At 41.7% G+C, this 20512-nt stretch overlaps 5 protein-coding genes across 11 annotated transcripts; 4 read left to right on the forward strand and 1 right to left on the reverse strand.

The window, feature by feature from the left end:
• Positions 1 to 1763: 1763 nt before the first annotated feature.
• Positions 1764 to 4797, forward strand: LOC6608828 (larval cuticle protein LCP-30). Of its 5 annotated transcripts, none has more exons than XM_002033506.2 (7): positions 1775 to 1885; positions 2173 to 2308; positions 2699 to 2725; positions 3072 to 3222; positions 3289 to 3304; positions 3702 to 3865; positions 3980 to 4797. In XM_002033506.2, the coding sequence occupies exons 1-7, from the start codon at positions 1847 to 1849 to the stop codon at positions 4419 to 4421; spliced, it is 975 nt and encodes a 324-aa protein (XP_002033542.1). In that variant the 5' UTR covers positions 1775 to 1846; the 3' UTR covers positions 4422 to 4797. The 5 variants fall into 5 exon arrangements, with proteins under 5 accessions (XP_032571373.1, XP_002033542.1, XP_032571371.1 ...); XM_032715480.1 differs by having other exon boundaries at positions 2173 to 2218; XM_032715479.1 differs by lacking the exon at positions 2699 to 2725.
• An 848-nt stretch (positions 4798 to 5645) lies between these two features.
• LOC6608829 (cuticle protein AM1239) lies at positions 5646 to 6446 on the reverse strand. The gene is made up of 3 exons (XM_002033507.2): positions 6349 to 6446; positions 5873 to 6287; positions 5646 to 5811 (listed from the first exon to the last, which is right to left on the reverse strand). The coding sequence occupies exons 1-3, from the start codon at positions 6361 to 6363 to the stop codon at positions 5741 to 5743; spliced, it is 501 nt and encodes a 166-aa protein (XP_002033543.1). The 5' UTR covers positions 6364 to 6446; the 3' UTR covers positions 5646 to 5740.
• A 1955-nt stretch (positions 6447 to 8401) lies between these two features.
• On the forward strand, positions 8402 to 9963 carry LOC6608830 (odorant receptor 49a). 2 transcript variants are annotated; one of them, XM_002033508.2, is made up of 4 exons: positions 8404 to 9241; positions 9299 to 9500; positions 9555 to 9710; positions 9767 to 9963. In XM_002033508.2, exons 1-4 carry the CDS (start codon positions 8466 to 8468, stop codon positions 9821 to 9823), a joined length of 1191 nt encoding a protein of 396 aa, XP_002033544.1. In that variant the 5' UTR covers positions 8404 to 8465; the 3' UTR covers positions 9824 to 9963. The 2 variants fall into 2 exon arrangements, with proteins under 2 accessions (XP_032572025.1, XP_002033544.1); XM_032716134.1 differs by lacking the exons at positions 9555 to 9710; positions 9767 to 9963 and having other exon boundaries at positions 8402 to 9241; positions 9286 to 9374.
• Positions 9964 to 10199: 236 nt separating this feature from the next.
• On the forward strand, positions 10200 to 14120 carry LOC6608831. Of its 2 annotated transcripts, XM_032716131.1 has the most exons (3): positions 10200 to 10550; positions 10606 to 10960; positions 11015 to 14120. In XM_032716131.1, exons 2-3 carry the CDS (start codon positions 10657 to 10659, stop codon positions 14086 to 14088), a joined length of 3378 nt encoding a protein of 1125 aa, XP_032572022.1. In that variant the 5' UTR covers positions 10200 to 10550; positions 10606 to 10656; the 3' UTR covers positions 14089 to 14120. The 2 variants fall into 2 exon arrangements, with proteins under 2 accessions (XP_032572022.1, XP_032572023.1); XM_032716132.1 differs by lacking the exon at positions 10200 to 10550 and having other exon boundaries at positions 10874 to 10955.
• A 3070-nt stretch (positions 14121 to 17190) lies between these two features.
• Positions 17191 to 20183, forward strand: LOC6608832 (endocuticle structural glycoprotein ABD-4). Its single transcript, XM_002033510.2, has 3 exons — positions 17191 to 17308; positions 18474 to 18601; positions 19240 to 20183. Exons 1-3 carry the CDS (start codon positions 17300 to 17302, stop codon positions 19505 to 19507), a joined length of 405 nt encoding a protein of 134 aa, XP_002033546.1. The 5' UTR covers positions 17191 to 17299; the 3' UTR covers positions 19508 to 20183.
• The last annotated feature ends 329 nt before the right edge of the window (positions 20184 to 20512 follow it).

A 20512-nucleotide genomic window follows, 5' to 3' on the forward strand; every position in this document is an offset into this window, starting at 1 on the left:
TCCATTACGCCATACACTGAAAAAAATCGAGGTTGTCTTGTGCTTAAATATGACAGATCACGCATTAGAGGTATAGACCATATAGGCTACATAGGCTACATTATAGATGTAAATCATTCCAATGGAAGGAAACGTGCATTCACTTTTTAAATATTTTAAAACTTGGATAGGCCCCTTCACACTTCTTGCTGCTAGTTAGCAACCATAATCTCGCATCTCGACAGCATCTAAAGACGCTTAACTGTTAAGGACACATTCCGAGCCGATCCCCAAGCTGTCACTGTCAACCGGCGCGGTGTCAACGTTTGCTACAAACAATTAAATTCGTTTTTGTCAACATTTCTCTTGTGCCGGTTCCATCCGATTCCGGTTATACATATGCTGCGAGCCCCGAAACCCAGCCCCAAACCGAAGGCCCATCCTCATCCGCATCTCCATCCGCATCTCCATCCGATCTTCAGCTTCAGTTCCGATATTAATGCATTTCGCAGTGCGAGTGGCGTGCGCATTGTCTGAATTGTTTCTTATTTTATTTATATTGTTTGCACAGTTTTGCTGTATTTCCGCTGGTGCGTAATTTATGATTTCATTACGGCACTTTTATGGCGCTTCCGAGTGCCTCCAGGTAGTTGGGTATCCGAGTCTGCGATGCCAGCGATGCGATGTTGTCATCGGTTGCCACGACTAGTCAACTTGGGACTCCAGCTGCGAAGTTAACTGACGCCGTTCAGGGATTGCTGGTGTTAAATATATTGGCTTATTTTGAATATCGCTTCCTTGCAATGAAACTCTCTGTCAAGAAACTCTGAAGATCGGAAAGATTTAGTATACGACCAGTATACTCTAGGAATTTAATCACTTTATTTTTAAGCCTTACTTGTAATCATGGTTTTTATTATGAAAAGATATAATTAAATTAGCTCTCAGGTTTCGATTGTACTGGTAGAAATGAGTAACGATTTTCAGCTTCTTAGAAATATATATTTTATCCATGGGTTCATTATTAAGCTAGGCTTTCCGTTTTGATATGCGTTTAAAAAGTATTTCAACTTTGTAAGTTTTCATAATTTTTTTTGGTTTTTCCTTTATGCTATTAAAAGTTCTTCCCACGTCGATGACACAGAAAAACAGAAGTTGAAATTATGTTACCTATATGGTGTTTATTGCTTTAATCGCGGTGACGTCCGCTTTGACCTGAACTCAACCTTCCATTATCATCGAAATGGAATTGCTTCCAAAATAATTCGCTCTTATTATTCACACGAAATTCGATGACAATTCTGAAAAACATGGGAATTTCTTTTTCACAACTAGAGTAAATGTAAATAACTCTGATGATGAGTCAGTTAAAGCCAAATATCCTGCTCTCTAGTAAGAACAATATTGGGCAATGAACTCGATTAAGCGACATTTGTGCAATAATACAAATCGCTTGATCGGTAATAAATGAAATTACGTTTACTTGTGACATTGATACGCCATAAAGATGATGCCCCGGAGAGCGATTGAACTGGAAGAGGCGAGAGAAGCTAACGAAAGGTGGAACCAGAAGAATTCGGCTCATCATCTGTCTAAAAATCCAAAGGGAGCAGCTCGGGGTACAAGTCTTCAAGAAATGTAGCTGATGAACCGAAGTGAACCGACGAATCCCCGCTCAGAGAATTTTAGGCGCGACGATGCGTTGAGAGCAGCGCTGCGACTGCGAACCTGGCACATTTCTATATAAATCCGGTGTACTGGAAGGGAAACCAAACATTCCTGTTGCAATCGCCTTTCGAGCAGGATTACCATCTCAGTTATCTCAACGAAAAAGGATACTTTCCACCGAAGGATACTCAAAGCCAACATGTTCACCAAGTCAATGCTGAGCTTCTCCCTGGTCGTGGTGAGTAGCGCGAAAGGATATTGGTCCTGATTAGTGACGAAGTGCAGTGTCCGCCAAGTGTTACTCACGTGCCTAAGGAAAAGTATATAAAACTGTTGTTTACCAGCAAGCTTTAGCACAATTAATTAGCTGCTGCACCTTGTGTGAAGTCTTGAATCTTTACTGCCATCCGCAGTGCTGTTTGAGTACATTCAACTGAGAGTGCGGCGGTGGGCGCCACTTCCTGTCACATTTAACGGCATTATGCAAATCGGTTTATTGAACGACATCCTCCTCATCCCCCGCAGGCCTTCTTCGTTGTCTGCCACGCTAGTCCCGTTCCGGATAATAATGGCAAGTATACGGTTCTACAGCAATCCTCTAGCGATGGCAAGTATCGCCCCAGCGACGATGGGAAGTACCATGGGAATTCGCAGAACGAAGGTATTTTCGTGAGACAAGCAAATATCAAATATCGTGCCTACTGCCACGCCCAATGACTGCATGCCGCTGCCAACGCCCACTAACCCCCAGCAAATGTGAATCGATTGTGAAGCAAGACCGACTTGCCCAAATACTAACATACATACAATACACCACCATATGTATATCTGTATACCCGATGACTTCGATAACACACACACTCACCTACACGAATTATCCACTGACTCTCGAATAAGTTCAAGCTCAAGGCTGACGTCTGAAATTATCGATATTGTAAACAAAACTCAGATTATTCAGACCTTGAGCCAAGCTTCTAACACTAACAAAAGAACCGTTTTTACTTTAAGCACTCTGATATTAAACAATCACTTTCTTATACTCATACTCTAGGCCGGAGTGGTTCGCAAGAAAATATAGGTAAATTATTGAAAAAAGGAGCAAAATGCATAATCACACAAACAAAAATCGTTTCACACAAAAAGCAGTCTCCAAAAAATATCCATACGGAAATTGTTATTCAACTCGTCTGTAGTTTAACGACTGTAGTTTAACTCCAAATTGCAACCAATTCAGACCCTGCTGCCTCTTTTGTACAAAAACCTAATGAGAAACTAATTAACTGTGTAAATATCTAATGTTAGATATGAATAACTTGAATAGTTTCGAATTTTAATCGCAAGTCACTCACCCAAACACCGAGAGAAACCGTAGAAATATCAGCGAGACAGCCCACTAACTTCCGATTTTGTTTCTATCCCAAAAGGTCGCTATCACCACATGCCGATTCCCTACAGACATGTGAGCGATCAGCGTGAGCTTGGAATCTACCATCACATTCCCTATCCCTATGATGGAGGCTATGGACCCTATGCTGGTTTGAATATTCCCTATGTCCATGACGACAGGCCTTACAAGTGAGTGCCTCATCTGGTGTTGTTTGGAGCATTGTCTTTTATTTCATGTGCCTATGTCCATTTCAGCCACGACCTGTACACAGTAAGTAACGCCGAGTTTAACGTACCAGAAATCCCCTTGGAGTACGGCTTCCCCGATCATGAACCCCATCACGAACCGAGCACACAGTACTAAGAACCCACCAGATCCCACCAGTATCCCCCGAATTCCAACATCCGGCCAACACAGCGAAATCTACCCCCAAAAACCAATCCCGAACCCCCTGCTTTCATAACCAATCCAAGCAAAAATGCGAATGTTTTTCGGCTCCGCAACAAAATCCACCATTCCGCGCTACATGACACCCCACATTCGGTATCCCGCATGACCCCCAAAAATATCCTTTGCCACCAAACACCATGCCACACACTCGCATGCACACACGCCCGATCAAAAACAGCCTAGCCAATGATCACAACACCCACAACACCACTCGCAGAGCACGACCACCAAGAAACCAACCACGACCACCAAAAGGACGACGACCTCGACCACCACGACCACCACGACGCCACGCAATATTCTGTTCAACTACGATGACGAGGGTCGCCACAAGATCCTGCACAAGGAAGAGGTCCGCAAGCAGGACAAATACGATCACTCGTAAGTTTCTGTTCGATCCTTATAATTCTCAAGTCTTTATTTCGGCAACTCCAATTCAAAATAAAGAGTGGCTCATTTCAACATTTTAATCAATTTAATTTTTTTATCCAACAGTTACCTGACTGAGAATGGAATCTATGGCGAGGAGCAGGCCAAGCTTCACCACACCGGAGGCACCCATGCCAAGGGATTCTATGAGTACACCGGTGACGATGGCAAGCTTTATCGCGTAAACTATGCCTCCAACGATGGTGGCTTCATGCCCCAGGGAGACCACATTCACCCGATCCCCGATGCCATTGTCCGTGCCCTAAAGTACGTGGAGGAGCAGCACAAGATCAACGGTGGGGCTCAGTTCGACCATCGCGGCTTCCGCATCAATCACATGACCAAGGACCTTAAGGCGCAGATGAAGACGATCCACCAGGAGGGCATACCCATGGAGCTGACCGAGCAGATCCACATGCTGGAGCACGAGATAGAGCTAGCCGAGGAGGAAGAGCGCGAGGAGCAGGCCGAACTGGAGCGTCTCCGCCAGGCGGCCAAGTCCCACTAAGTGTCGAATCTGAGCTACCCTCATTCACAGCCATATGTTCCCGCTACCCAAGCCCCCAGAAACAGTCCTAGTCCATCCAAAAACCCCAAGTCCAACACCCAACTCCATTCCCCATGCATTTGCCGAGTGATCAACGGGCAAACCCTATAACAAGCCATCGCAATACCGAAAAAATCCACAAAAAAAGCAAAAGGAAGGTGAAGATGTCAGCATATCGAGTGGCAACCGGAGAATATTCGCACATAAGTCCGATCCCATGTTATTTCGTATTTATTTATCTGTCGAACTGTCGAATTTGACGATGTTGCTATGCATAAGATAATTAATTTGTTATTATCGTATATCGAAATAAAACCTACTAAATATTTGTTATAAATTACCAAGAATTTTAAGCTCAGGAATTCGAAGATCACCAAAGGCCCTTGAGTTGAACGGCATTTTTCGTTTCAAAGGCCAAAACGCAGTTGATAATGAAAGTGTCTGAAATTTTTGCAAATATATATATAATATTGAACATTTTCAATACACAATATACGGGCGGCGTTTAAAAATTAATGGGTTTCTTGAACCCGCTAAGGCGAGAAAAAAAAAACAAGTCTTAATCTAAGCACTTGTTGTCGGTAGGCGCAGACTACATTTTGTATTTTGGTACAAATATACATTTATACACATTTCCGATAAGCAGGAATTGACCCAATTTCTAGAATATGATTTAAAGTCTGACCTTGTGCTGCTGGCTAGCTAAAGTACAGTAATGATTATAATTATATGACATTACTCATTTGATTTCACTTGCTAAGTGACAAATTCCTGTCAAAAAAATATATGGTATTTACATTAATTTTGTGTGAAGTAAAACTAGTAATTACCCATTATTTGAATAATAGTTTTAAAATATTCTATTTTCTATTTTAGATGGAATTTTTTTCGTAGCACACTTTTACGCTGGTGTTTATAAAAAGAGCTTTTGCTAAAGTTAGCTAAAGTTAATGTACAATTAATCTGTACAAAAAGAAAACAAAAGAAAACGCAATAGTCAATTTTCTCGACTATCAGATACCAACTACTGAACTAGTAGAATTACTATAAAAATATTTTAAATCAAATAGTAACCTAAAACAAACTTAAAACGTTTCTCAAAATTGTGGGCGTGGCAGCTTTTTCCATTTGTTGGGGTATGGTAATCATACGCTTTTCTAGGTTCCGAGAAAAAAGATACTCGTATTTTAATATTTGTAGTATTTAAATATTTAATTTAAGAAGGCTGAACAACACACACTATTTTCACTCAACTAGTTAGGATTAGTTTGAACTCAAACTTAGTGTTTGGTATAGACCACATTGGCTGGGGCTGGCTGACCGGCATAAAAAGCGGAGTTCACGCCATCATCTATAAGAAATGTTTCATAAATCGGAGCTATTATATATATATATGGAGTATAGATACTTACAGGTGATCACGGGACGGAAGCCATTAGCATCAGCCAAGTACTTGACTCCCACTCGCAGACCCTCGGGTGTGATAAACGAATAGGCACCCTCCACTTGCTCCTCCTGCTGCTGGTTGCCAATGTTCACTGGCACTCCCCGCTCCTCTCCATGGATGCCGTTCTCCGTCTCATAGTTGTAGGAATAGGAACCGGCTCCGTAGTTCGCATCATTGTTTTGTTCCACAATTCTAGCCTGGGCAGCAGCGATATAGGGATTGTATTTCTTGTAGAAGCCATCGTAAAAACGGCGAAGATTGTAGAGATCGCGGTTCCTGTAGTAGAGATCCCTGTAGTAGGGATTGCGCAGATAGGGATTGTACTGGGGCTGTCCCTCACAGGCGATGGCAGCCAGGGTGAGCACAAAAAGGCAGGAGAACTGAAAGCACTCGCAAAATGAGATCACATCACTTGCTGGATATATCAATAAATGGTTTTACCAGCTTCAAAGACATTTCGATTTTGGCAACTTTCAACGATGATCTGTCCGACAGAACTGTAACAGCTTCCGTGGCATTCGGATCATTTTATAACCAACTTTTAATCGCAACCAGACCATTTTGCATAAGCATCAAATTTCAGTCCATAAAATTCATTGTATTCGGCCAAAAAGGCTTTCGGGCCAGGGAGCTTGACAGTTTCCGTTTAGAATTTAGATTGGATTTTTTATAATTCGCGTATCTTTTGATTGTATAATTAAAACAAAGATACAACGATATAGGCTAGTGTAGCGACTATTAGATACCCGTTAATGATATAGTGAAGCGCTAGATAGATTTCTATAGATAGATTGGTAAATCGGGTACGGAAGCACGCAAAAATCGAAGAATTACCTTAGCATTTCAATGAACTTAGTCTTTATAGTCAAATTTTATAGAGCAGATCCCAGCATCTATACGGACAGACAGACGGACAGTCGGACGGACATGGCCAGAATGACTGGGCTAGTTGGTCAGAAACACTTCCTTTTACCTGTTACATACTTTTCAAGGAGTCTAGTATACCCTTTTACTCTACGATTAACAGGTATAATTAAGAGCAACTTTGCGATGGCCTGAAAGTAGCCGACAAACTGACAAAAGGCACAGTTGGGGGCGCTAAGTGTTTATTCGTGTTCAACCATATGAAGATATAAATGCTAATATTTGTTTTAGACATATTTTGCATTATAAGTAGTGAAATTCGAGTAGTTAGTGAACAAATTAACTGAAACCGTCCTTTATTTTCCGACCACTTTGTCTTACGTGATTGTAAAATGTCGGATTAGTTAACTTTCGCAACACGCAAGTCGTTTCTAACAAAAATATGTAATTACAATTTAAAAATTTACTCATTTGGATAATCGCTTGTATGCTTACCAATTTTGAAACTACATTTGTATTAATATTTGTGTTTGCCTCAACTTAATTGTGTCGAATATAATTTATTGTTTCCATCAGAGATTGAGGCGAATAAAGCATGAATGAGCAACGGAGGAGACCCGGGCACTTGAATGAATTTGAATGAAGTTGGAAATAAGTTGTCTGCGGAGAAGATATGAATATTGGAGTGGAGGGAAGTAGCCGGAGGATCGGGGGAAGCCATCTCGATTGCAACGCCGGCCTTCACATTTCGCGTGCGATTTGACAGCAGTCAACGAGTGCAACAATAGCAACGAAATTGTGTCTACACTAGTCAGCAAAAGTCACGTGCCAATCGGTTCGGGTTTTCGTTTTATTAATTGGTGCCTTTTATGTGCCCCCTTAAAACGAGAATGGTATTAATTTAACCGCTGAAATTAGCATTTTTATGGCTAAGCTAGCTGAGACAAAACAAATTGAGATCAATGGGCAAACCGAGTGTGCCACAAACAAATGTGATATCTATTCAAAACAAAACCCGCCTTCGGTCACATCTGGATCTATAAATGTCCCAATACTGACCATTCGTATATTTTATGGTTCCGATTCTCAAGTCGCAGCTCTGCGGAATGCGTTAAATAAGATCTGCCTATGGATCGGACAAAAGATCGTTATTGGGTCATTTGCATAAACGAGCCGCTGAAAATTTGTCATCTAATTAATTGGCTCGAATTTATTTAACATTTGCATTTAAATATTCATTGGGGGCTTTAGTTTGCAGCGTTCTAAAGTATACAAACTTTTCACTGTGGCTTGTGGTTTGATAAATTATCAAACAGCAGACTTCTCTTGTAATCAAGACCATTCAAGGGGTTCTATTTGAATCGGTCTGCGGTAATTTAAATATCATATTATACCGGCTCTAGGCCATATTAATTCGGTTGACGAGGCTATCGTTGACAAGTGGTAGGATAAATGCAACCGCACCTTAAATTATTAATCAACTTCTCACACTCGAAATGCCAGAAGGCATGTAGAGTTGGTAAAGAGAACAAATAGCTTAGCACCCAAGTGACAAAACAATTACAACATTAATTATTAACTAGACACTTTATAAAAAATGGAAAGAGGCAGGCCCTATAAATGTATTACTTCCCGAATGCCTAAGCCCAGTTAATGTTAAGAGCCGAAGTGTAAGCACAAACAAGAAGCTGAAAATGGAAAAGCCACGTTCCTATGAGGACTTCATCTTCATGGCCAACCTGATGTTCAAGACCCTGGGATACGATCTGTTCCATACACCCAGATCCAGGTGGCGCTATCTGCTTGTGCGCGGATATTTCGTTTTGTGCACGATCAACAACTTTTACGAGGCTTCCATGGTGACGAGAAGGATCATTGAGTGGAAATCCTTGACCGGAAGTCCCTCCAAAATTATGCGACAGGGTCTGCACTTCTTTTACATGTTGAGTGCCCAATTGAAATTTGTCACATTTATGATAAATCGCAAACGCCTACTGCAGCTGAGCAATCATTTGAAAGAGTTGTATCCTCATAAAGAGCAAAATCAAAGGAAGTACGAAGTGAATAGATACTACCTATCACGTTCCACGCGATATGTTTTGTACGTGTACTACATTGTAATGGTCGTCATGGCACTGGAACCCCTTGTTCAGTCGTGCATTACGTACCTGATAGGCTTTGGAAAAGCTGAGTTCACCTATAAACGCATTTTTCCCACTCGCCTCACTTTCGATTCCAAAAAACCTTTGGGCTATGTGCTGGCCTACGTGATAGACTTCACCTATAGCCAGTTCATAGTGAATGTAACCCTGGGCACGGATCTGTGGATGATGTGCGTCTCAAGCCAAATATCGATGCACTTGGGCTATCTGGCCAATATGTTAACCTCGTTCCGACCAAGTCCAGAAACGGAACAACAAGATTGCTACTTCTTGGCTAGTATCGTGAAGAGACATCAACTACTGATCAGGTAACTTTATCTAATTGGATTATATTGTTTCATAATAGAATTAGCGACATATTACAGGCTTCAAAAGGACGTGAAATATGTTTTTGGACTTTTATTGGCCTGTAATCTTTTCACCACATCCTGTTTACTTTGCTGCATGGCGTTCTACGGCGTCGTCGAGGGTTTCAATTGGGAGGGCATTTCCTATATGACGCTCTTTGTTAGTGTAGCTGCCCAGTTTTACGTGGTCAGCTCACACGGACAAATGTTAATAGATTGGGTGGGTATAATGTGATGGGTGGTCATGGGACACCTGCTTAAAGTCACTTTTCAGAGTACAAATTTAGCCAAGGCTGCCTATGAAAGCAAGTGGTATGAAGGATCTTTGAGATACAAAAAGGATATACTCATTCTAATGGCACAGGCTCAACGGCCTTTGGAGATTTCAGCCAGGGGAATGTTTATCATATCCCTCGACACCTTTAAAATTGTGAGTATGAGTATGAGTAGAAGTGATTTATTTACAAACTGATTATTCTTTCGTAGTTGATGACCATCACATACCGATTCTTTGCGGTTATACGACAAACTGTAGAAAAGTAAAAAATCTTTTAGGTATATAAGTAGTTATTTCTCATATGAAATTGATGGACTTGCCTATGTATCGTTGACTTTTCTATCAATTTTGTTAAAAATGACTTTATGTCTAAAATTAAAAAAATACATGTGCTTCTATTACTATATCTGACGGTGCAGATTGCGAAAGCGAATGAACTCAAAGAAGCGAATATTAAAGTGTATTGCAGTAAATATGTGCCCTATGGAATTCGTACTAATATCGTCATAGCCATGGAAAGTATTCCTGTTAAGTACAAAGTAACTATCTTGCTTAGTACTCCCAGCTACCTATTGGCCCTTTTTGAGTTGGGAGACGTTGCTAAAGAAATGGGTCCCAGCTTCAGGAGCACCTCATCAATCAGTGAGGAGCTTTCAATTTACGGAATCAAGTCAAAAACGAAACCCGAGTATGAACAGGGATACTTTGCCAATTTAAGCGCTACTTTTTGGTCGGTCAGTGATAAGGTTCTTACGCTTCAGGGTCGAATAAAATTAAAGAGGATCTACGAGATTAAAGTATCCATTCCCATTGAAGTAAGTCTGCCATTGCGTTGTTCTCCGCAATTGACAACGCTAAAGTGTTCAGATCCCCTATCGCCACGAAAAGTTCTGATTACTCGTGGCATTTTGATCAATGCCCTATTTCTGGAATCCTGTAACCTGCCAGTGAGGGCTACATATCACTGGAGTCTAAGAGATTTTGTTGGTTTAAGTGAGTAGTTCAGTGTACCAAATCATCTTTTCTATCCATCCTTTCCACAGCACAGTTTGCATCATATACCACGGATGGTCCTTTCATTAATATTCCGGCATTTACAATGAGGTTTCCCACTTCCTATGAACCCTGGCGCGATTTGTATCTTTTACAAGTGGAAGGAAGTGTTAATGGTTTGCAATTTGCAGCTCGATGTTACCTAAAATCGATTATGGGTAATGTGGAGGCCATCATTCTTGGTGGTCAAAATAGACTGGCCCAACAAAGTGAAACGATTTGGATGAACGGATCCCTGAGCTACGATTTCTCTAAAAGAAGAGGGGATATCCAGTTTTCAAATTACAATTGGAATTGTTATTCTGCTGATGACATAGACAACCCATTTTGCCATCGGAACATATCGTCGGGTGAGATGCTTAATCAAATGATAAATATGAGCATTATTTTAATTTTTTTAATAGTTGCGGTATTTTCTATTCCTGCCAAATCCTTTAAAAGTGGCTGCAGATATACCTTTCGTTTGCAAGTTTTCCGAGATGGCAATCCGAATGTTTCATCCCAAAAAATGCAAGCAATCACTGTGGTAGAACATAAAATACTAGAAGTAACAATAGAATGTGTAAGGAATTGCAGGAACGATTTCTTTACTCCTAGCTCAAAGATTCATCTAAGATCTATGTGCGCCAATTGCAGAGGTCAACTTGTCAGATACAAATGGTTTGTTGATGGTCAGCTGCTGGTCACCAGTCGAGATTTAGCATTGTACATACGATCTGCACCAAAAGAAATCCGGATTAAGCTCATTGTTTATTCAAAATATGGGATCTATGGCCGAAAGGTCAAAACCCTGGTTAAAAATACGGGTCCCAGAGGCGGGGTATGTTCGGTTTATCCAAAGCAAGGTTACGAGGCAATCACGCCGTTCTATCCATGCTGCCAAAACTTCGTATCCTTGAATGGTCCCAAGGAATATTGGTATTATGCCGGCTCAGTTCTGGTCGGTAGTTGTGTGGACTGCAACTGCGAGGTTTATTTACCTGTTACCAGTTCCATAAAGGTGCTCGTATGTGATGTAGCATGGGCATGCCGCGCCACTTATATGGAGGTTAAGATCATTCCCCTGAGACGTATTCCACAAACTATCCATGGCCTGCTGGAGAAAGGACTTATGAATCGGCACTTGCAAACCATTCAATCTGCAGCATCCCACTTAACTAAAGCGGAATCTGGATTAAATCTGACCAGAAATCTTACTAACATTACTTTCCAGTCGCGCAGTTCGCTCGCAAGATTGGCTAACCTTACCTTAACTCTGGCACATCGCTTGTATTTCGTCGACGAGCAAAAGGAATCTCTACTCACGAGAATGGTCAAGATAATTAATAACAACTTTGAGCAAATAAACAGGAAAGAGGGAGAAACGTTTCTTGCGGAAAAGCCATTTGATAACTTAAGACTAGCTTGCAGAGAAGTATATGAAATAATCAAAAGGCTGTGCAAAAAGACTCCTCGTCCCCCAATGTCAGTTTACGATCAATACTATCCGGCATTTTCAACTGGAAAATTGGATCAGTCCCTTGTCGAAAAATTAGTGGATAAGACCCAAAAGCTCGCAAAAGATAAATCAAATACTCCGTGGGTTATGTGGCTGAACTCTACGTGGGAAATGGAGCGCCTGTATCGTCATTTAAACTATCATCGCGGTATTTATCGATCCGATATTATTGACCCAAGAAAGGAAATGTCCAAAGGAGTTGCACTGGAAGTTCAATGTTTCGACACTTTTCCCAAGAAAATCGTTCGAGTACTTTCAAGTGATAAGATTCATATGGTTCTCTTCTCCCGAGCAGTTTTGAAGGAAGTTCTTAAGACGGACGAGGGTAGAGTATGCCTGAAGTTGGTTTCCATGAAACTGAAACTGAACTGGTGGTATCCCATTAACAAGAAGCCCAGTACTCTTGTGCTATCTGTGCGCATTTATCAAAGGGAAGATAATTTCACGGTGCAGATACCACTGAATCGGAGTCAAATTCACATGAAGACTTTCATAACCTATGACCCCGAAGTTGATACCGGGATCAGGAATAGTTTAACCAGCAGCAGGAGATCCCCAAGAGCAATCCGCTTTTCCTCAACTGAGATTAAAAACTGCCTTCGGGAAGGCACTCTTCAAACGCGTCAGGAGGTCAGGATGTACCGTATGGTACTAATGGAGCACACATTGCTGGCTGTGCACTTTACCACATCCACTCACAAGCTTCAAGTGGTCCTGAGGACGAAGCATAAGCCATCCGTAAGAGAAATCTCCAACTCCAAGTGCACAATACCTGCATTAACGACGAATGCCACTCTTCTTCTGCGAAATAACTGCCACAAAGCTGATCGAGCATATATTGCACTGAGACTCTACAGTGATACCTCGATGGGAAAGGCCGATAATAGTCCAATTCCTAACGGACCGGCGAGATTTGCGTTTGTTTTTCAGATTCGCAGCTGTGACACGTGGCATTATTCCGCGAGTTTGGACAATCAGAAGTGGCTTCATTATGGTTGCTATCCCACAATGGATCTCAGTGTGGAGAAGGGAATTCGTTGCACCTGTACTGTCCTGGGAACTTACACCGATTATTTGTACTATATACCTGGTGTGGAGGTTCCGATTGGTGTTTTCCAAGCAGCAACGCTTAGTATTTTAATTATACTTCTCTACTTGGCTGTACTTTTAATTATACTGCTGTGGATACTATGGTTATATAAATACCGAAATAAGCTTCCCAGTAAGACTATTCTATTTCCGAAGTTCGAACTGGACGATGAATCAATGGGAGAGTTGCATGATGTGATGATCTCCTTAAGGACAGGAGGTCGCATAAATTCGGGAACCACAGCTTCTGTCCACCTTTCTTTCCTCGGCCAATCACAGCCCGTTCGTCATATTGCAATCAAACAGGATCCAGAAAATATATTTCTAAAGCCCAATACCACGCTTTATATTTGGGTACGAACTCGTGACATCCGCATCCCAACCAAGGTTATGGTTTACCACAACAATGCCGGGCGATTTCCGAGGTGGTTCCTTCGCCGCATCGAGGTGACCGACATTCAAACAGGTCAAACGCAGGTGTTTCTAGCCCGGAAATGGTTGGAGAAGGGTTCACTGTTGATGTCCTCAACGCTGATCTATAGACAAGGTGATGTACGAATGTTCGACGTATGGAAGAATCGATTTTTGATTAGCTTCGAGATGTACTGGATCAACTGGTCGCTGTGGCAACCTGTGACCGGCAGTTGGAGGGAGTCCGTCCACTATCCACGTATGTCCCGAGCCAAAAGATTTTGCGAGTTCATCTGCAAACTGTTGGTAAATTATACTATATGCGCTTCATTCTTTGGCGTTACAACGTCCGAAAATTTACATGTAATGCGATCTTTGTTTTTGAACTACAAGGATATAATAATCCTAACCATGATATGTTCTTTTGTAGATCTGATTTTGCAAACTATGTTTGATTTGGTTAACTATAAATTCGGTTAATATGGCTTCGTTAATAAAATCAATAAAGTACTTTGGAAATCATGTAGTAATTTCTCGGCCATAATGGTAAAAATGGGTGTTTATTTTAATGTCATAACATTGGCGTGACAAGTTTAAATATGCTTAGGAAGGGGGGAGTTCCTAAAGACCCACTCCCGCATATTAAATGTCTTGGCCGCGATTTGCATTAATTAGCCATGAGCCGCAAACGACGACGCCCACGTGCTGCAGATCGATCCCTCTGCCATTTGAGATGGCTGTCATCAATTTGCATAAATCACATTAATGAACTGAGCCCAGCGAATCTCAAATGCCCAGACGGATTAGCTAGCTAAAGGCCATGTGATGACGCATTCATACCAACACCCAGTGTGCTCCAGTTCCTGACCACACGAACCAGTTAAGAGCACCGAAGCAGAGCAGAGCAGATATGTTGGCCATCCTTGACCATGAATGGGCTAATAAAATCAATCCTCCCTCCCGGACTTTGTTACCACCAAAGTGCAGTAGCTGGCATCGCGACATGACCAGAACCACTGACATTTAACCGCAGCAACTGGTTGTGCACCGCGTCCATTGGCGGCTTCTGCTGCGGTGGGCAATTATTTATTTATGCCTGCATTGACATTAGCATTAGCCAGTGCAAAGTATGCCAGGCTGGACCGTAGATGTGGTCAATAGTTGGCCAAAAGGCGGCTCTAGCTTCTTACGCAACAGCTATGGTAAATCAATGCGGACAACCGATTTACAGAGATGGCAGCCCAAAGATTCGGCTGGCGGGGAGATGCCTCTTGGTTATTAACATTTGATCTTGAGCCAAAAAGGATTTCGGACTTAAAAAGATTTTAAAAGCTTTAAGTCAGTCTTTGTGTCACGAAAATATCTTGAACTTTGGCTAGAGATTATAAGCCAAACTACAAATTTTGAGGTCAAAAAACAGCTAAAGAGGATTTGAAACGATATTAAAACATAGAAAATTATATAAATTAATTATAACGCATTTCATCAATTTACTTTAGTTTAAACATTTGCAACTAACAATTCAACGCAAGCAAACAAGAGATATTATAAATATAGCATTTCATAGGTAATATAAGAATGCAGCTGTGAAACTGTAGACAAAAGCTAGCACCTCAGTTTGGCGCTACAGCGTGGCCATCATGCCCGACCCAATGCTGGGTATCAGATTGCAGACACTACTCGAAACGTCTTTAAAACAAATTACGCTGTGTGCCGTAAAGAACGCGCTGCGACCTTCAAAGTGGACAGCGGGCGAGAACAGGTTGGGCAACCAGAATATGACCATATATCCATATATCCATACAGCCAACTGACATTTTGTGGCATCGGGTTCTCCGATCGCAGAAGCCATGCGTAACAATTCAAGGTTCCGCTGCCTAATTTTAAGTCAGATGGGAAATGCTCGGCTCGGTTGAGAACATAAATCTCATTAGACAGCCAATTAGGTGGAAATAAACACATTTTAAGGTGCCACATTTAACATTAAAATTAACGCACACAAATGTCTTAATAATTATTGCAAAAGGGTTAATCATAATAAGGCAATGGCCACAGACTTTGACTTCCACCTCGACGACTTCGCCTTTAACTTGGTTCGGCAATATTTTGTACTCGAACTATATGGGTTTTCTTCTTTTTTGCTTTTTTTGGTTGCCAAAGACAAAAACAATACAATACGGCCACAATCTTTGGGACAATCTTGTCACGAAATTCTGTCGCCGTCTGTGTCGCAGTTGCAGTTAACGGATGGGGGAGATGGAGATGGGGGGCTTCAAGCCGGTGGAGTTGCAGACAAAGTCTAAGAGTCTGGCCCCATCTGCTGGCCCAAAGCTATTCATTAGACGCGCCTACACTTTGGCAGCGACGACAACAACTTGGCGTTTAGCAATTTCTGGCATTTTGACCCCGTGCACGGCTTCAGTTTGAGGTCTGCCCATGGGTTTGGGTTTCGGTATGGGTATGTGTAAAAAGGTTTGGGTTTGGTCTTTCGTACTGAACACTCGGCTTCGCTAGATGGCTGCCTGACTTTGATTGCAATGGCCGATTAATGCAGCGCATTTAAATGCAACGGTTCACCCCCCAAAAAAATCAATGGGCCTGCCCCATTTCGAGTCAGGTGGCAACGCCGGCGGCAGAGATCGGTATCATCATCGCTATTATAATTATCATTTATTTGGGGCGTATCCATCGACCGTTCTTCTTTCGTCGCTTGCTGGCTGCATACACTGAGGGAAATTTTACCAGCGAAATTTCGAAAATTTTGAAATCATTTGGTGTGCAATAAATAAGCAGTAACATTTAAAAACTTCGGAAAGGTTTGTTTAGAAATCGAAAATAAGTTCTATGATATCAGTTCTTATCTTAAAAATCTATAGTTTCAGCAGAACTATCTCTATAGTAAAGATTTGGATTTGAAAACTAGCTAGCTAAATTTGTAATATAGTATTTACTCCATTTTCTAATTACGGTTATCAAGTTGATACCTATGTAAATACGCATATTTTACAAATCTTATACAATTTGCTTTAAAACTAGATCATTGAATATTTAGATATTATAATCGTTATAGATAACGATTTGTATCGCTGTGTATCTATTTCCGCCGGCTGATGCAATTACCAAGCAATAGATTTAAATGGTGTAGACGCTCTGCAAAAACCTGAAGCAATTGCATAAATTACGTGTACTTAGTACCGACTTGGTTCTTTATTTCCAGCCCAGAACAACTGGGCCTCCGCCGCAGTCGTCGCTTCTGCTGCTCTTTGGAAACGGCGACTTCGACCGCGACTGCGACTGCGACTTAGGCGTTGAATCTTTAGTTTAGTTTGTCTTCTCTTTTCTCTGGCCAGCCACCTCGTCACCCACCAACCCACCCACCTACCTGTGCACCCATACCCATACCCATCCCCCTACTAGCCATGTTGCTAGTTGGTTGTTCGTTGTTGGTTTTGGCCGTACTCGTGTCGCAGCTTTGCATCTTGGCTACAACGTGTGTGTGTGTGTGTGTGTGCCAACTGAAACTGAATTGTTTGCAGCCTCGCCAGTGCAATTTTCGTATAAATAGACTCACCTGCCGGCATTGGGCATCATTAAATAGAAACGTTCGTTCAATTAACAACTGCAGTGTGCTGAGGACCCAGACGAAAGGATACATTTGCCTTTTGGATTACACTACCGAGTTTCTAACAAGATGAAGAACGTAAGTGGGTGCCAAAGGAGTCGAGTGATCGGTGGTGTTATGTAACATACAAATAGGGAAAGTGTCATTAAGGAATAGAATCCCTGAAATTAGGGATACATTGTGGGACCATTTGTGAAAAAAAACTGATTAAGAATGTGATTATTACCAAGGAAGATACTCCCAAAGAGTCTATTTGAGCCAATTAAACATATTTCAGCAAAGTAGTAGTAAATATGGAAACTCATACCTAAGTTATAGTCATAAACCCATTGAAAGAAATCATTACTCAAACACACCAATTGTCCGAAATTCAAGTTTCTTATTTGCAAATTAGTTGATTTCTACAAAAATGTCAGATATAAAATTCCTTGGCAATCCACATCTTCTTCCACCAATTCCCATAAAACATATGACCAGACATGCTCCGGCAGTAAAAGCCATCGTAAATCAATCGCCTAAGGTGAGCTTTTGAGGCAGTTATTATGGTTCAGGAAAAAAGCGAGGCCCTTTTGAGATGTTTTTTTCATTGGTTAAATCTTCCGCAATTATGAGGTTCGCCGGCCGTAAAGTCGGGTGCAAAAACATATAGCACATTGCCATTTGAATGGCTTAAAAGCCAAAGGCAATTAACGGATTCAGATTCCGAGGCAGCCTGCCAGCCACGCAAAGGTCAGAGTCAGACCCACGGACCAACACCTGGCAGCTGTCCATCGGACTGAAAAGTTCAGACACGAAATTGGAATCCCAGATGGAAAACGAAACCCATTCAGCTCGCTTCAGCGACAATTGCCCAAGAGTCGATCTCGAACTGGGGTGAGCTCAAAGTGGCCAAAAAGTAAGAAGTAAGCCCAACTTACCAACTCCGATGAGGCAGTGGAACACGCCCCTTCATTTCCAAGCTCTTTTGTGTAAAAGTTAATCGAGTCAGTAGACATTAGATGTGTGTGAGTGTGTGGAAATGTGGAAAATATTTAATTGGCATCTATTTGGCGACCTCAAAACGGTGTCTAAAAAGCCCGGTATGTGAGAACAGCAAATAAAATAGCGAAGATAGCTAAGGCAATAAATCTCTCGGCGCTCGGGGACGTTGCATAATAGCACTCATAGCATCGGGCACGATTTCAAGATGTTTATTAGCTCGGCTAACATTGCGGAACTCTCCATTTCGTTTTGCCTTCGACAGTTTGCTCTCTGTCTGCTGGCCACCGCCTTGATGAGCTGCTGCCAGGCTGCTCCCCAAAAGGCGGAGGAGCCCATCGCCATCATCAGCCAGGAGTCCAACATTGAGCCAGATGGATCCTACAACTACGCGTAAGTGAACTGAATAGTTAAGATAGATTAGCTCAATATTAATTGATTAGCTTAGCTCCTTAGTGAGATATACACTCTAATCTCTTGAATATATTTCATACGTCATTATAATACGTGTTAATAAGCTATTTACACGTTAATTGAACTTCAAACTTTAATTCAAGCATGTATTTAAAACCCATTATAGTTAAAAGCCGGCCTTGAAAAATCTTAGTAATATAGCAATGAATATCTGTCCGTTGCTAAAAAGCAGATTTTGTAGCATACTTTGGGGATAAAAGATCTAAATTTCAGTTTTTAAGAAACAGCCTAAAGTGACTTACAAAGTTTAAGACAAACGATAATCCCCCAACACCACTTTTCCCTCAATCCGTTAGCAAAACCAGCTATTGGTTTCCATTAGAATCAGAAAAAATATGCTAATAAAGCTAACGAAATATGGATTAGTGAGCCATATTTAAATAGAAGTCTGCGCAGAAATGCTAAAAGTTAAACAGTTGATTGAATTTTAATTCGATTTGCTTGGCGCCAGACGAATGATGCATAAAACAAGGTGATATTGAGCTTTTTATTATATAGATTTATAGCAAGATTTCAAGGAGAATTCGATTAGACCCTACTAATTTATATGCTTGCAGCTACGAGACGGCCAATGGAATCAAAGCTGAGGAGACCGGAACCCTGAAGAAGGCCACCTCGCCGGACTCCAGTGACGTGATCATCGCCAGGGGATCAGTGTCGTACACCTCGCCCGAGGGCAACCTGATCACCCTGAACTACTCCGCCGATGATGAGAACGGTTTCCAGCCGCAGGGCGATCATCTGCCCACTCCGCCACCAATCCCGCCAGCGATCCAGAAGGCCCTAGACTACCTGCTCAGCCTGCCTCCGGCAAAGCGTCGTTAGGAGTGGATTACCCGCCAGATGTTGACCTACGATTCTGACCAACCTCGATTCTGATGTGTAGATGCTGCGCTGTTGTTGCAAGTTGATTGCTGCCCAACACCCCAATTCCGATCCCTAGACAATCACACATAAGACACACGCCAAGGGCTGCAACCTCCGCCTCCTCCTACTTCTTTGCCCACTCAGGAGGTCAAAGGTCGGCCAAATCCACTGACTGAAGAACACATACACACACTCAAACGGATGTGAGGGACAACACGACACGAGAACCACACGATGATACTGATAGCCCAGTCTGATTTCTTGCTTTCTTCCAACGAACTCTACTACTCTATGCGAATCTCTTCAGATCTTTTAGTCGCCGGAACTCTGCCATTTTCGGACTCATGTGATATCGTCGATTTATCAATGAAATCAACAAGGAAAATGTAAAAAAAAAATACACGCAAACAAGAAATTAACTAAATAATATACATGAATATTATCAACAGCGAACTTTGTGTAAATAGTCTGTAAATTAGAAACATTTACACGTAGTCTTAGCCAAGATGTCGATGAGGATTCCTCGTTGATTCCTCGTTGCGTCGAGAATTATACAAACTCTTGTGAAAAACAATGATGATATTCTTTAGCCTTAGCTGCAAATAAAGAATTAAAGATTCTTTCGAAAAGTAAACAAATCAGGTGTTTAATTATGTGGACATGCCCTAATCGGCAAACCCAATGGCCTCTAATAATCCTTAATAGTCCAAGTATCAATGGACTGAACCTGGTTTCAGAACAGCTTTTGACATCTAAAGCAAACCACTCCCACTGACACTGATTATCTAGCGGATTGTATATTCATCCGATGTTCGGAGCTTCTGTCGTGGTCATAAATCTAGATTCACAATTCCCCCAAATAGCAGCGATGACAAACTCCGAAAGGAATTAATGCATTCTCACAACTGGTTTCATCCGTACAGATGCACACACATATTGAGAATATGGCTTACATAGGACTTA

Source organism: Drosophila sechellia, chromosome 2R (genome assembly GCF_004382195.2).
Source record: "Drosophila sechellia strain sech25 chromosome 2R, ASM438219v1, whole genome shotgun sequence".
NCBI lineage: Eukaryota > Metazoa > Arthropoda > Insecta > Diptera > Drosophilidae > Drosophila > Drosophila sechellia.

Coding starts and splice junctions, on each gene's coding strand:
- LOC6608828 (XM_002033506.2), top strand. CDS start 1,847: ATGTTCACCAAGTCAATGCTGAGCTTCTCCCTGGTCGTG. Junction 1,886..2,172: donor TGAGCTTCTCCCTGGTCGTG/GTGAGTAGCGCG, acceptor CATCCCCCGCAG/GCCTTCTTCGTTGTCTGCCA. Junction 2,309..2,698: donor TGGGAATTCGCAGAACGAAG/GTATTTTCGTGA, acceptor CTCATACTCTAG/GCCGGAGTGGTTCGCAAGAA.
- LOC6608830 (XM_002033508.2), top strand. CDS start 8,466: ATGGAAAAGCCACGTTCCTATGAGGACTTCATCTTCATGGCCAACCTG. Junction 9,242..9,298: donor AGACATCAACTACTGATCAG/GTAACTTTATCT, acceptor GACATATTACAG/GCTTCAAAAGGACGTGAAAT. Junction 9,501..9,554: donor GACAAATGTTAATAGATTGG/GTGGGTATAATG, acceptor GTCACTTTTCAG/AGTACAAATTTAGCCAAGGC.
- LOC6608829 (XM_002033507.2), bottom strand. Junction 5,812..5,872: donor CTTCCGTCCCGTGATCACCT/GTAAGTATCTAT, acceptor CATTTCTTATAG/ATGATGGCGTGAACTCCGCT.
- LOC6608831 (XM_032716131.1), top strand. CDS start 10,657: ATGAGGTTTCCCACTTCCTATGAACCCTGGCGCGATTTGTATCTTTTA. Junction 10,961..11,014: donor CCATCGGAACATATCGTCGG/GTGAGATGCTTA, acceptor TTTTTTTAATAG/TTGCGGTATTTTCTATTCCT.
- LOC6608832 (XM_002033510.2), top strand. Junction 18,602..19,239: donor GATGGATCCTACAACTACGC/GTAAGTGAACTG, acceptor ATATGCTTGCAG/CTACGAGACGGCCAATGGAA.